Here is a 15,472-nt window from a genome sequence, read left to right on the forward strand (position 1 = left end):
AACAATGCTTCTTCGCCGTTTGACGTTTTCTCAACTCTCACGCGGTTTTCGATTCTCTCTCGCGAGCAGATGTCGCAGAAATGTCAGTATGTGGTTGCGTGCTGAGTTGGCTGCGTTGTGATGTTAGGGCGATTTTGTTTGGAATTTTTGCTAGGAATTTTTTTTATTGTACGATCAGTTCCTTGCTGGACTCGGTCGTTGAAAACGACCGTCGGCTCAACGACCGACGAAATAGGCGGCGGGCCAGATGCGGGCATAAAAATGTCAAAAACTCTCCCCCCTCACTTAGTCTCACCATCCAGCTGCAGCTTTGTTGACAAACAAACGGAGCACGCGGTCGCATGATGGCGGCATCGAGCCAGAATTAGGGGTGATAATGTGATTAAAAATGAAAAATAGGTAATATTTTTCCGACTGAATAAAAAAATTGCGAGCATGTTCAAACAATTATTCCTGATGTCAGAGAAGTGATTAAAAATCAAAACTTTAATTCATAATTTTTCTATAAATTAAACTTTTTCACTCCAATTGGGAACCCCTAGGTCTATCCACGACCGTTTCCAATGACGTGAGAAGATGCTGGGATGATAAAATTATTATTTCGTAATAAGATAAAATAATACCAAACCTGGACTTGATTTGGCTCAAACTTTGTGGGAGCCTTCCCTATGACCAAAGAAGTAATTTTGTGTCATTGGTTCACCCATAAAAGTCTCCATACAATTTTGGCAGCTGCTGAGACAAAAATGGTGCGTAATAATTAGAAAATCTGTAACTTTTCAAGGATTTTTTTTAAATTGATTTGGTGTCTTGGGCAAAGTTGTAGGTATTGATGAGGATTATTCAGCAAAAATATTTAGATACATGAATACAAAATTTAGTTATTTTTAAAATAAATGTTTTTCTCAAAAATTAAATTTTCCAAAATCCGTATTTTTTAATTCTTCAATTTTTTATATGTTTTAGGGGACAAAACCCCGCATCTTTTAAGCCATTCAGAGTTTGGACCAAAATTTTGCCGACGAATTATGATTTTTTTAAAGTCATTTTTGAATAAAAAAAAATAAATCTTGCGCTTAAAATTGTTTGACTTTTTTTTATGTAAAATTGAATTTGCAATCGAAAAGTACTTTAAATTTGGTTTTGATGAAGTGCACCGTTTTCAAAAAAAAACCATTCAAAGTAAAATTTCGTTCGAAAAATTACGTTTTTTTATTTTTTAAAATAGTGTCCATGATTGTTCATTACTAATTTTTTTTTTTTTCGGAAAGTTCAGAAAATTTCCTAGAATTTCGTCTAAACAACTTCGAAAATTGGACCACTGGTTGCTGAGATACAGCGGATTAAAGAAAAAGAAACATGAAAAGTCTTACCCAAACAACCCTCCATTTTCTAATGTCGATATCTCAGCAACTAATGGTCAGATTTTCAATGTTTTAAATACTAAGCATTCGTAAAATTTTGAATCAAGGCTAACATTTCAAAAGGGTTGAACTTTCAATATAACTCCCTTTTGAAATGTTTGTCTTGATTTAAAAAAAGTCAAAATATTTTTTTTTGAAAAGATTCTTCGTCATCTATGTTTGTAGTGAATGCAAAAAAAATCAATATCTCGCGAATTAAAAGGAAACAACCTCTTACTAAAGTTGGAAAATCCATCGAAGAATGTTTTGAAGAAAGCCATGGCGAGGTCAAATCAAAAATAAATTTTCAATTGCACAAGAGGCAGTAAATATTTCTTCAAAATGAGTTCTGGACTATGGTCTGGATCGACCTTCTACGGCGGTGGTTCCCGAGATATCGCAGATTTTAAAAACAAAGATTTTTTAATATTTTTGGCGAAAAGGCGAAATAGTGGGGTGGTGCCTAAAAGGAGGGGGTGTCCCGATATTGGATAAAAATCGGGATTTGTGTGGTTTGTTTTATGGTAGTATATCAATAGTCTAAGAAACTGAGCGCCTCCACCGAATCTTCTTTCATGGAGGCGCATGGGTTATAGAAATATTTCATAAATAATATAGAAAAAATATGGTTTTAAAAGAGTTGAAACAGAAAGCTTTTATAATATCTAAAACGTTCGACAGTGCGAGGCGTAAGAACCGCGGGGAAACCTGCAGGGACTTTCTTTGCATTAAGAGCTATCCAAGGTGTGGTAGACTGCGAGGAGCAGTAACCAGCTCGGAGCTCGAAATAAAGTAGACAAGTCGCCTTGATGTTCCAGCCGAAAAGACTCATTTTTGTTTATTTGAACTCGGGTATTTATACTAGTCAAATTTGTTGCATCACATGTAATTTGAGTGGTGACACTTACGTGCTACAGTATAGACTTCTGGAGTTGGCTTGTACTGGGTTGAACCCTTGCGCTGGCTCAGCAGGAGTCAGCGTCCCGGCCAATTGTCGATGAACCGAAGTATGGTTCGAAAAGGCTATACGCAAGCATCAGCAATTATGCTTGCGCCAAGTGGTTCTAACTGTGTGTGGGCTCTACAGCCAGGCAGGGTTTGTGTTTTGAAAGACAAAACCTGGTCTTGTTGTGCGAGGTCCGGGCATGGTAATAAAAATGGAAATTAAGTGTGAATGGGTATGTTGGGAATGCAGTGGTGTTCAGACTATTACACTTTTCTCAATGAATAAAAATATCAAACCAATGATGTTAAAATTCGTTTTATTTTTTTTATTTTACCCTAAGATGAGACCAACAATTTTTACTTCGTTCTGAGCAAAATATCACAAAAAGACGGTACGAAAATAGACGATATTTTTTTTAATGATGTTCCCTACATCGCACTATTGTGTTTCATTTTGGCATCAAATGCGGCTTATATGTTTGTAAATATGAATTATTTAATATATATGATAATTTTACTTTAAAAACACTATTTACTTGATTTTATTGTTTGTACTGCTGCGTTTGCGCTTGCAGATGTTTCGAACTCTACAATGGATACAAACACTCTGCTCTGCGGTAAGGCTTTTTGTATGATGCTGCCTAACACGTGACGCTATGCGGGTTTTTTTGGGGGGGGAGACTTAATGCTAAGGTTATGTAATGGTAAAATGTGTGACCTTTTTTAAAGTTCGGCTAACCATTTTTCATAATTAAAACGGACTCGTTTGTAGAGTGGACCGCGAACGCTAGGTGAGTTCACTCAATGAAACCACTTTGGTAGATTGCGAGTATCGCATCGGTCCACACTGGACCGGCTTCTGGCCGTTGTTGATGGTGGCATGGTGGAGGTGGTGATGGTTCCCATTGCGGACGTAGTGCTTTTCCGAACGGATTCGTCGCAGCACCTGGTCGCGTGCCTCGTCGCTACGGATCACCGTCGTGGGCAGCACCCAATCATCGTCCTCTCCGGCGCAACACGTTCGAAACAGGTGCCAAAACCCGGCCCGGAACTTCCGGTTCATGAAGGCGTACAGGATTGGGTTGATGCAGGAGTTGGCCGCGCCCAGCCACTGGGCTACTGGGAGAACGCCCAGGATCAGGGTTTGCACTGGTGGGAAAAGTGAGATTTAAGGGATAGGGGAAACGACAGAAATGTGTATCGTAACTCACCTGACTCGTCATAAACCAGGTCGCCTCCGAATTTAACGAAGCAGAATATCGCGTACAACGGTAGCCAAGAAATGATGAAAGTAACGATGACGACAAATATCATTTTCACCACCTGTGTTTTGGGAAAACAGAACAAAGAACGGATAAAGATAAAAAGGTTAACGAATCATAAAGCTTCCCTTCCAGGGAATTGAGACTTGTCTCGAAAGGAAAGTCAGGTGGGCCTGCATTCTCGTTGGAACTGTAAATAGCGTGACTGATGGAAATGCATGGTTTCCCACCACCAAACACGTTAATCTCCGCTAAAAGCCTCCCGCCAAATCCTACCTTCACTTTGCTCCGGTTGTACACCTCGCTTTTCCGGCTGATGATCAGATCCCGGGGCAGCTTCCGGTAGGCGACGTTTTTCCAGATGATTACGTAGCAGACGGATATCACAATCAGTGGTCCCAGGTAGCACAGAAACAGGTTCGCGAACAGAAAGTACCAGCTCTCGGAGGCCGGCGAGGGCCACAGTTCGGTGCAGATCTGAAAGTAAATGAGCCAATAAGCCGGGGTCGTTTCGTTTGGGAAAGTGAATTGGAAATGAATTGGTGGCGATTCTGCCGAACGCTAGGCTGTGTCGTGCCATGTATATTCAAATGGGACGTGAGAAATTTGATCAGCTATTGGAAATAACAGAAAGGTGTCTCTGTTATCGTTGTCTCGAAACGATGCATATTTGATGTGGTTTTGAGAAGCTTGATATTATTCATTTGTGTGAAATACTTAATCAATTGGTTCCTAAGAACTCATTTTTTACTGCTTCACGTTTTTATTTATTTATTACAAATTTATTTTTTTTACATTTTTTTCGAGTCGAAACCAGGTTATTTACAAAAAACGATTGTTATATTCTTTGTTACAAAAACTCCTTTTAAGATTTAATCACAAATTTCAGTTTTAATAATCTGGTTTTATTTCCAACTAATACCAAAATTTGGTATTCCTTTGTTATTTAGCCCTGCTCGGGAATAGCAAATTTTATTTACACTTGAGCAATTCTCTACGAATCAGTCGAAAATCTGTAACTTTTCAAGGAATTTTTGAGTGATTTGGTGTCTTTGGCAAAGTTGTAGGTATGCTTGAGGACTATTAAAAAATAGGTACGCGTAAAAAAAATTTGCCGATTTTCCAATTATTTTTTTTTTGCACAAAAACTCAATTTCACAAAATATTTATTTTTTATTTGAGATTTTTTTTATACGTTTTAGAAGACAAAACCACGCAACTTTTGAGCCATAGAGATTATGTATGGTAAAAAAATCTGCCGCCGAGTTATGATTTTTTGAAAAAATAGTAATTTGCAATCGAAAAGTACTTTACAGATTTTTTTATATAGGGCCCGTTTTCAAGATATAGCCATCGAAAGTTTGATTTCAGCGAAATTTTTGCAGTTTTTTTATAAAAAAATAATAACCATAAGTGACCATTTCTGAGTATATTTCCTTTTTTAAAAGTTCAGAAAATTGAAAAAATTGTGAAATTTTTCGATCTTTTCGAAAACAATATTTTTAATTTATTTCAATCAAGACTATCCTTTCGAAAGGGCGTAATATTGAATGTTTGGATCTTTTGAAATGATAGTCTTGATTAAAAATAAATAAATCAAAATATTGTATTCGAAAAGATCGGAAAATTTCACAAATGTTTCATATTTTAACATTGAAAACCGAAACATTAGTTCCTGGTCCAATCTTCAATGTTTCTTAGACGAAATCGTAGAAAAATATTTTTAGTCAAATATTTAACTTCGAATGGCTATATTTTGAAAATGGTGCACTAAATCAATTAAAATTGAGAAGTACTTTTAGATTGCAAATTCGATTTTACGTAAAAAACTAAAATAAAAAAAAGTGCAAGATTTTATTTTTTTTTTTACAAAAATCACTATTTAAAAAAAAATATCTCGTCAGCCAAATTTTGGACCCAAAAACATATAAAATAATTTCATGAAAAAAAAACGATTTTTGGAAATTTATTTTTTTGTAAAAAAAATAATTCAAAAATCACTTATTTTTTTCCCGTGTACCGTAAACCGGGGTGACTTTGATAAGATTACAATTTGATTTTGGAATATATTCCAACAGGTAAGGTTTTTCTCAAGATTATTTTTAGAACATGTTCTGGGAAAGGCCACACAAGGTCCATGCACTATTTTGGAAAAAAACAAGTTTTTTCAATAGTGTTTAGAAAAATAGTTACGTTAAAAATTCTTAGTTTAAAAACCGGGGTGTTTTGATAGCCATAGTTTTTTTTTGTTAAAATCATATTTAAGATGGTCAAATTTTATTTGTACGTTAAATGTACCATCACTAAAGTAACTGAGATAGTTTTTAAGAAAAAAAAATCAATGTTTATATGTAGTTCACTATGTTAATAAGCTTTTTAACAAAATATATATAAATTTAAGGTAAAATTGTTAAAAAGTCGGAATTTTGCCTGAAATTTGTTAAAACTAGTTTTGTTTATAAAATTATCGATTTATATTGCATTTTTTACTGAATTCGAATCACAAGTTTTACCGTTTTTTTTTATATTTGAAGTTTTATCTAAATTGTGTTACAAAAACACATATTTTTTATTATTTACAAACTTATTAAACCTTCTCCTAGTAGAAAATTGTCCAAAGAATCCGAAAATGCATTCCGTTTTCCAAAATCATTTTCATTGAGAAAATCATGACACATTGAGAATTTTAAAATAATGACTTTCATCAACATTTTCTTAACTATAGTTAACTAACTTTTCAAACTTTTCAAAATTTTACGAAAGGTTCTTCTTGAGGTACTTTGAACACTTCTCTACCACGGTCAGTATGATTCTAAACCATTCCGCACGTATTTTAATTGTATCTTTCATTTTGCGGAAAAATCGAAAACCTATCAAAGTCACCCCGTTTTACGGTACCTATTCTTTATTAATAGTCCTCATCAACTTTGCATTTTTGCCGAAGACAGCACAACAATAAAAAAAACCGTTGAAAAATTACAGATTTTCGTAAATTTACGTACAATTTATATATGAACAGCAGTAATTGTATGGGTGAACCATAACACAAAATGGCACTAACTTTGTTAGGTGATAGAAACACGGCAACTTATTTTATTAATAGCTCTTATTCAATCCAAATTCTAGTGAAATTCGTAGAAATTCCAAGGACCTTATCAAACAACTTGTCACGTTGATCCTGCCCACGTAATTGTTTTCTTATGATGGCGTTAAGGCACGCCAATCTAAAAACGCTCCAAATCCATTACCAGACTCAAGAAGCATTTTGCAAAAAAAAGTTCTCACGTTTCTGCTCCCCCAACCCTCTCACCCCAAAAACTCGCTCACTTACCTGTGCTATGCTGCCCGGAATCCCAATTGGTTTGAGCGTAAACACAAACAACCACGGAAGATTGATACCCAGGGCAATGGTCCAGATGATGGTGACTATCACGCGGTACTGTCTGAGCGTGCCAAAAAAGATGAAAGGAAATGTCGTTAAATTTAGGCCATTTGGCGGCTGCTTGGTCCACCCACCTGGTCGTGATGGTGCCCGAGATGGGAAAGGAAATGGCCACGCAGCGCTCGATCGAAATGGCCATCAGGGTGTTGACCGAGGCGGACACCGAGACGCCTTGCAGGTAGGAGACCGTCTTGCAGAAGAACACCCCCAAGATCCAGGCTGTAAGAAATGGTATGGCAAAAAGAATGTCACTCAATTAGATTTTGTTAACACATTCATAACATTTTAAAAATTGATTGGTTTTATAATGTCCCTCATGGGTGTAATGAGATGAAACTTTCACTTAAATTTTCTTTCAATTTCGTGATAAGCGTATCTGAAGGAAGTTTTCCCAAAGGTGCTCCTCTGTAATTTTACCATTGAAGAAAAGCTCAACATTTTCTGCTAATGAAATTTCCCGCACAAAAGCCCGATTTTGTATTCTTCTCGGAAGGAACACCTCTATTAAATATTACCAAGTATATCGATGAGGTGCTCTTTATTCTAATCATGCCTGGGGGATTTCGCCGAACTGGTAATTGGTAGACCATTGTCACGATGACGATGGAAAGCTTCTTCCAGAACCCCTACGAGACGTGTTTGCGACATTCTAAAATACAAAAAAAATATGTTTTTTTGCTTTGTATTAACGTTTTGATCACTGGAGGAACTGGAGCTTATTTTTTTTTTTAATTTATGATTTTTTTGTTTTAAAATGTTCAATTTAATTAAAACTACCTTAATTGTAACGAAAGTATCATTTCCCGAGCAGACGGTAATAACAAAATTCATGCCATTTCAATAACAAATACTGTTAAAATAACAAAAAGTATTATGGAATATTTCCTCAAAATAAATTTTGCATGAGAGTTTAATAACAGTTTATGTTATCATAACAAAATTTGTTATCGGTCTTATATTGGTTGAATGCCAAAACAACTTGGGAATAACATTTTTTGTTATGGAAAAATAACTCCAACTGTTATTGGGATGATCGGATTAGTTGTTAAAATAACAAAAAGTATTGTTGTATTTTCAAATAACAAAAAATGTTATTCCCACGTTATTTCCGTCTGCTCGGGTTGTCTTTGAAAAAGTGATAAAGGACAACAGTTGGCATTTCTGTTCAAACTTCGGTAAAATTAATTTCTTGATCGAATTTATAGCAAAAAATGCATCATTAAAGAAGTGTTTGAATCTACTTCTTTTTACCTTTCTTCAAAGTGTAGATAAAATGTACCTTTAAAATTATCATGATTTAGTAAATTTCAATAGTCAAATAAGAAAACAGCAACAAAGCTTAGTTATTTTTCACACTCAAATATTGCAATTTCCACGAGGACCATAATTCCAAAATATCAAATTTTACGGAACGTGAAAAATGTCTTGAAAATCTTATGTTGATATCCCGAGCATGGGTAAATAACAAGGGAAATGCGTAATAATACCTTTCTCTGGTATCAATACCAAATTTTGGTATTCCTGGACCCTTCAAAATTTGTCTTAAGGATTATGCAAGAGCAAAATGTGGTATCATACCAATTTAAGGTATTGTTTTGATATTGCAAAATTGCAGAATTTGTCAATGGTCGAACACCACATTTTGGTATTCTTTTGGTATTGAAGAGTTTCATCAAATTCCTCTGAAACTATGGGAAATTGTTTATAAATTTTGACGAGATAATTAATTTTGCGCTAAAATTATGTCTCAAAGCGAATGCTTTCATTGAAAACCGGAAATTTCAAACTTGATTTTAAACATTTTTGATATACCCCCCGTTAATGACTTGAAATTGTGGAAAATTTTCTAAGTCAGGATTGCACATTTTGTCATTATTTTGGTATTAAAGTGTTTTATCAAATTCCTCTGAAACTATGGGATAATTTTGACCAATTTTTACAAAATAATTAATTTTGCGCTAAAATGATGTCTCAAAGCGAATGCTTTCATTGAAAACCGGAAATTTCAAACTTGATTTTAAACATTTTTGATATACCCCCTAAAAAAATGTCTTGAAATTGTGGAAAATTTTCTAAGTCAGGATGGCACATTTTGGTATTATTTTGGTATTGAAAGGTTTCATGAAATTCCTCTGAAACTATGGAATTTTTTTTTTATAAATTTTGACGAGATAATTAATTTTGCGCTAAAATGACTTGAAACCCAAAAATTTTAAAGCTGATTTTAAATTTTTTTTTATATGCCCATTGCCCACTAAGATTTTTTTTCTAAAACGTTGAAATTTCTCTAAGTTGGGATAACCAAATACTTTGAAAAACGAGTTAATCGACATATTATTGAATTTTGGTGAATTTCAATCCAGTTTCATTTTAATAACACTTATTTTTTCAATCTTGTTATTTTTCAGAATCTTCAAGAACTTCAAGCACAGGCGGTTCATCAATGACAAATGCATTCGATGTGGTGAAGAATATCACTAACAACAACATGGAATCATCAGGTGAGTAGATTTGGCTGTTGCATATGGATCATTTCCGTTTTTTCACAAACTGCAACTGTTGCACTAAAAATGGTATGAAAATACCAAATTTTGGTATTTCTTGTGCAAATACCAGCAACCAAAATTTGCTCTTGGTTGCCCAGTAATAGATGGTAAAATACCATCAAATCATACCAAAATCATGTATGTGGAAGACCACAGGAATACCAAAATCTGATTTTCCAAGGGCGCGGGAATATCTTCAAATAAAACCATGTTAATACCAAGTTTTGGTATTCAAGCAATGTTCAAAAATCCAGAAGACCTCAACTTGGTATTGAAATGGTTTTATTTTGTGGTATTTTTTTACCCTTGGAATAACATGGTTTGGTATTGTTGTGCCCTTCCACTGACAAGACTAGTTTTCATGGTATTTTACCATCTTTTACTGGGCAACCAATGGCACATTTTGGTCCCTGTTATTTGCCCAAGTAATACCAAAATTTGGTATTCCCGTGTTATTTACCCCTGCTCGGGATAACTGTAAGTACCGTAAACTGGGGTCAATCGGGACACATGGGGCGAATTGGGACAGCAGTTTTAACCATGTTGGAGCAAAGTATTTTGATTTTTCTGGTTGGTTTCGGTTAGAACAGACTCAGGCCAACAAAATGTGTACATCCATTTCCAAATTTAAAAGCTTTAAGTGCTTTAAAAACTGCTGTCCCTATTCAGACTGTAGTCCCGATTCACCCCAGATTACGGTACTTTTTATACTTTATTTTATAATATTTGTCACCAACAATAAATTCCATCACCAAAGTATATTTTTTAAGATTGTTTTAACATGAAATTTTGTACTGAATGAACTTAAGCAACTTTTTAATAACGTTTGGACAAACGCATGCTCATTTATGTATTGTTTTTAACATATTTTTTTTAAAGCTAAAGAATGTTTTCTCTGATTCACCTCTATTATGTCTAATTTAAATTTAATTGATTTCCAATTCAAAACAAAATTTGATATTTCTGTCTAGCCAAAATGATTGATGAAATTTGGCTTTTCTTCGACAACAATTTTTTTTTTTCGTATGGATCGCCGACAATCACCAACCTACTCTCACCTAAAATGTCCACATGGTTTATGAATAGCCCCACTTTAGACTTTCTTCACGTTAAAATCATTTTTACGGAGCCATCAAACCAAATAATCAAATTTCGTAAAAAATTAACGAGACCCAGAAAAATCATTAAAAATCGTTTTATAGCAATGTCGAAGTGTAACAAAGAGTCCATCCTGCTCACGTTAGTTGATGTTTGCATTAGAAAAGAACAAGATAGACTCCTTGTTTACACTTCGACTTCAGCCCAACTTAGAAAACTTGCTGTGCTGATATACAGTCGACGTTGCTATGATTTTGAAATTTTCTAAACCATACGTCAAGTTTCTACTTTGATTACAGTAAAAAGTTTAAAAAAAGCTATCGCAATTCGCCCAATGTGGCCCGATTCGCCAATTAAATAAAAAAAAACTTTAAAAATATGATTTTGACAGCGGAAAAGTCAAGGGAAAAGTTATTGAAACCAGCACACCACCCAACTCAACCACCAAGACAACGTCAGCGGAAGTTTCTCCGTCGCTTACGTGGCGTTCCTAAATTTGATTATTTTCCATAATGGAGAGGCATAGTCTGGGGGTAAACGTCGGTCTCGGTTATCCTGTGCCGCCATCGCGATTTTTTTTTCAATGGTTCTCTGTGCCTTTTGAAGTTTGGGTGGTAAAACTCCAGAATGGATGCTGGAGAACGTAAAAATACCACGCAGTTGATGAAGATTTGAACTTTCGATTAGTAATGTTCATAAATCACATTTTACTTTTAGGACTTTTCGTTCAGGTTGCACAGTTTGACTGAAAATATTTCTAAAACAAATGATAAATGGAGTTGTTTTGTTGAGACCATTAAGTAACGCATTTTATTGCGTCTTTATATTTTAACCTTCTTGTATGCTTGGGGTTAAATATAAAAAAGTTGCTACAGTGTACTCTCTGGCTGTCGATCTTCTCGATATCAATATTGCTCCAGCTGTCAATAAATTTTTCGTTCTATAATTTGATAGCTTCCGCTCTCGACGGTCCCTTCAATATCGACAACGAGAGAGTTCACTGTATATCTCTTTTGGAACATTTTTTTTAAATTTATTTAAAGAAAGATAATACACAAAGAAGCATTACTATTTGGAAAAACAAATGTTCTTTATTAGATCTCTTTAAACAGGAAAAAAGGAACATGTGTTATCCTTATGAAGGGGATCAAATTTTCCACAATCTTTGGGTCAATCTGTCAATGTAAACCTTATTTCGAGTTAATTTAATTTTCAAGAACTCTCCAAACCAAGAATGCTTCCGGCCTTGGAGTTCAGCTAAGGAGTTTTCGTTATGCCAACTTGTTGGCTTCGGCAGTGTTATCGCCAGCAGCGTTAGGTTATGTTGTGCAAAATTTTAAAATTCAGCAATTTCGTTGAAAAAAAGGATTTCTTTTCGGTGCTGAGACCTGGTTAGGACCGAGACGACTCGACAAACACTATTGAATACACTTTGAAGTTATTTGCAGTAGTTCAAGCTTCTGCAACCTATTCCCAGAATAGTAATTTCGTATCGAACATTCAATTTGGTGATGATTGCTCTTTTTATTATGTTTGACCTTTTCATCCCGAACTAACCCAAAGTCCTAAGCAAACATTTGCAGATTACCAAAATTCCCTACTTAAATCGACAACCTACGGGGTCGTCGTGGAGGAAAAACTATCCCCCGCAGTAGGTATCCCCTGGAGAAATTTAAACAAAATCAAACCAGAACCAGAACTTACCCGGGTAGAGATTGCCAATCAGCGTGAACGGCAGGCAGAGAAAATTAACCAATAAATCAGCGTACGCCAGATTCACGATGAAGCGGTTCGTCGGGGACCGCATCATGGTGCTTTTCTTGACCACGATGACCACGGCAAAGTTCCCGAGCAGGCCCACGATGAACACGAGCGTGTAGGCAACGCTGGAAAGAAAATGGGCGAAGGGGGTTTTTCGAAATTGAAATTTTACAACTTTTCTAGGTTGACGCGATGGGGCGTTGATTGATGGATGGATGGGTTGATCTTTTTATGGGATCATTTTAAACTGGGTAACTTATATTGAGAACTTGACCAATATAGACTTCAGCTGATTGATTTAGTTGTTCTGGGAGTTCTAGAGGTTCTTGGGATTTTATAAATAGAAGCTTTTTATTAGGGTTATGGTACAACTCGAAGATGCATATCCCTTTTCATTACCAACCTCAACAAAACCGTCCCAACCAGCCCGTACCGGAGCTGATAGGCCGGATCCAGGCCCACCGTCCGGGTCCCATCGTACGCGTCCACAGCGGTATCAAAGTCATCGAACTTGGCCCGGCTAAGATTGGCCAAGATGGCCAGGGCGGTCGCGTTGGTGGACGTATCGGCGAACGTCGATGCTGTCGGAGTCGCGTCCGTCTCATAGTGGACGATGAAGCAGGTCCAGTTGTGGCTCGACCCGATGTTCGACGTGCAGTTGAGAGAGTCGGAGTCCATCCGCCGCGCGAGGATGGTCCGGGAAGGCAGTTGTTGGGCAACCGGGTGAACTCGACAAGATTACGAGGAATTAATTTGAGCGCGTTTTCCGCTCCATTGTGCTTTGATCGTTATTATGGGCCGGAATTGATTCAATTACTGCTGGGTTGTCTAGGTTGACAGCTGTCTGGAATTGCGGAAAAAATGGAGAAAAGAAAATCGTTAGCGTGTCGAAATGAAATGATTTGGGCTTTGTCTCCTTTTTCTGTGGAAAGGAAACTCTGTTAATAGAGAAAGAATCTTATAGACTGTGCATGGATGGACCAATATTGTTACGAATTAAATTGTTATTGCAACGATAAAACATTGCTTCCTGTTAAGGAAAGACGTTGAGATGATCATTTTGGATGAGAAATAAACAAATCAAATTAACACCATCAAGTTATATTCAGTCTGGTTTTCTAACAAGATTTGTCATCATCTCAATCAATTTCAAAACAAGTGTTTATAGTTTAAACTTTGATGAACATTTATTTAAAACTAGTCTTTTGTATTTAAAAACTAATAACCAGTTTTAGTTAAAAATTCAATAATTAATCTAGTGTAAGAAATTTATGTTTAATACCACCAAATGTGTACAGTACTACAGCAATTCCCCACGAAAACAGCATGGTTCGAAAAAAAAAGTTCTCCGATCGGGCTCAAAATTTTTCTGGGGGTTCCTTGGCCGAAATAATTAGTCCCGTATTTTTTCGTTTGGCCATTAGGGTGACCTACGCCGTGTTAGGGTGGTCCGAAAAATGGCAATTTTCGTCGATTTTCTAAAAAACCACTTTAAAAAAAATCATATCCCCGCGCCATTTCATCCGATTTTAGCTGTCTTAGACGCAAAAGAAAGGTGATTAGTTTGACTATTTAAGAAAAATAGTAAGAAGCTTCAAAAATCTAGCTTAACATATGAAAAGGTCGTATGAAAACTTAAAATGCTGTTTTGAAGGTCTCGGGATCAAAGAGCCTATGTCTGAAAATATTTTTATCGGATTCCTCGGAAAATTTCACATAACATATCAAAAAATAGTGAAGTTATGTATTCGATACTCTGAGATACGATTTTTTGAAAATGAAAACTGAGTTTTTCGACGCGCCACGCGCAAAAATGGGAAAATGACGAAAACGGAAAAAAATTTCACTAAAACTGCAATAACTTGAAAATTTCAGTATACATGTAAAGGTACCAAAAGTTGCGTATTTCAATTACGAAAATTCGTAACTTTTCAAATGTTAAGCTAGATTTTTGGAACTTCTAACTATTTTTCCTAAATAGTCAAACTAATCATCTTTCTTTTGCATCTAAGACAGCTAAAATCGGATGAAATGGCGCGGAGATATATTTTTTTGAAAAAAGTGGTTTTTGCGAAAATCGACGAAAATTGCCATTTTTCGGACCACCCTAACACGGCGTACGTCACCCTAATGGCCAAACAAAAAAAAATAGGGGTCTAATTATTTCGGACAAGGAACCCCCAGAAAAATTTTGAGCCCGATCGGAGAACTTTTTTTCGAATCATGCTGTTTTCGTGGGGAATTGCTGACTATTGATAATAATTCACTTATAAAAAATCATCTCTGTTTAAAAGAGCACCGGCATATTAATTAAACATAAAGCACCATGCGTCTCCATAATTTCGATGGAGAAGCATGTTACCCAGAGTTCGATTGATATAGCGAATGTCCGATTTTTTGCCTTCCTTAACCTACTGAGGAAAACCCTATCCGAAATAGGGTGGTCCAAAAAATTGCATTTTTCGTCGTTCGTCGATTAGTTGGGCTTTTAAGGAAAAAATATGTGGAGGTTCGAAAAAAGCTAGCTGAATATTTGAAAAGGTCCTATGAGAAATTTATTTGCTAATTTGAAGGTCTCGGGACCAAAGAGCTCATATCTGAAAATATGTTTCCCTGATTCCTTGTAATATTTTACATAACATATGAAAAAATGCGAATATTCATTATCACGATTCGGAGATATGATTTTTTTGAACATAAAAACTGTGTTTTTTCGACGCGCCGCGCGCCAAAACGGGAAAATGTCGTAAAAATCAACTTTTTTCACTAGAACTGCGACAACATGAAAATTTCAGCGATACATGTTTGGGTACCAAAAATTTCATAATTGAAAGACGCAACTAGTGACTTCTCTGGCAGAAGCTGGCTAAATCCTAAAATCTAGGAATTGGATTGCTTCTTTTTATTTTCAGTGTAATTCACTCGAAAAAGGAACTTCTTAAAATTCTTTTTAAACGTTTCGGCTTTTTTTTAATTAAAATAAAAACTAATAATTTTTTTTTGAAAAATGGCCAG

At 35.7% G+C, this 15,472-nt stretch overlaps 1 protein-coding gene across 1 annotated transcript; it reads right to left on the reverse strand.

Moving 5' to 3' along the window:
• Positions 1-3,021: 3,021 nt before the first annotated feature.
• Positions 3,022-13,301, reverse strand: LOC6045184 (neuropeptide SIFamide receptor). The gene is made up of 7 exons (XM_038264416.1): positions 12,861-13,301; positions 12,401-12,582; positions 7,127-7,271; positions 6,942-7,053; positions 3,887-4,087; positions 3,560-3,671; positions 3,022-3,497 (listed from the first exon to the last, which is right to left on the reverse strand). The coding sequence occupies exons 1-7, from the start codon at positions 13,133-13,135 to the stop codon at positions 3,136-3,138; spliced, it is 1,389 nt and encodes a 462-aa protein (XP_038120344.1). The 5' UTR covers positions 13,136-13,301; the 3' UTR covers positions 3,022-3,135.
• Positions 13,302-15,472: the final 2,171 nt, after the last annotated feature.

This window comes from Culex quinquefasciatus, chromosome 3 (assembly GCF_015732765.1).
Source record: "Culex quinquefasciatus strain JHB chromosome 3, VPISU_Cqui_1.0_pri_paternal, whole genome shotgun sequence".
NCBI lineage: Eukaryota > Metazoa > Arthropoda > Insecta > Diptera > Culicidae > Culex > Culex quinquefasciatus.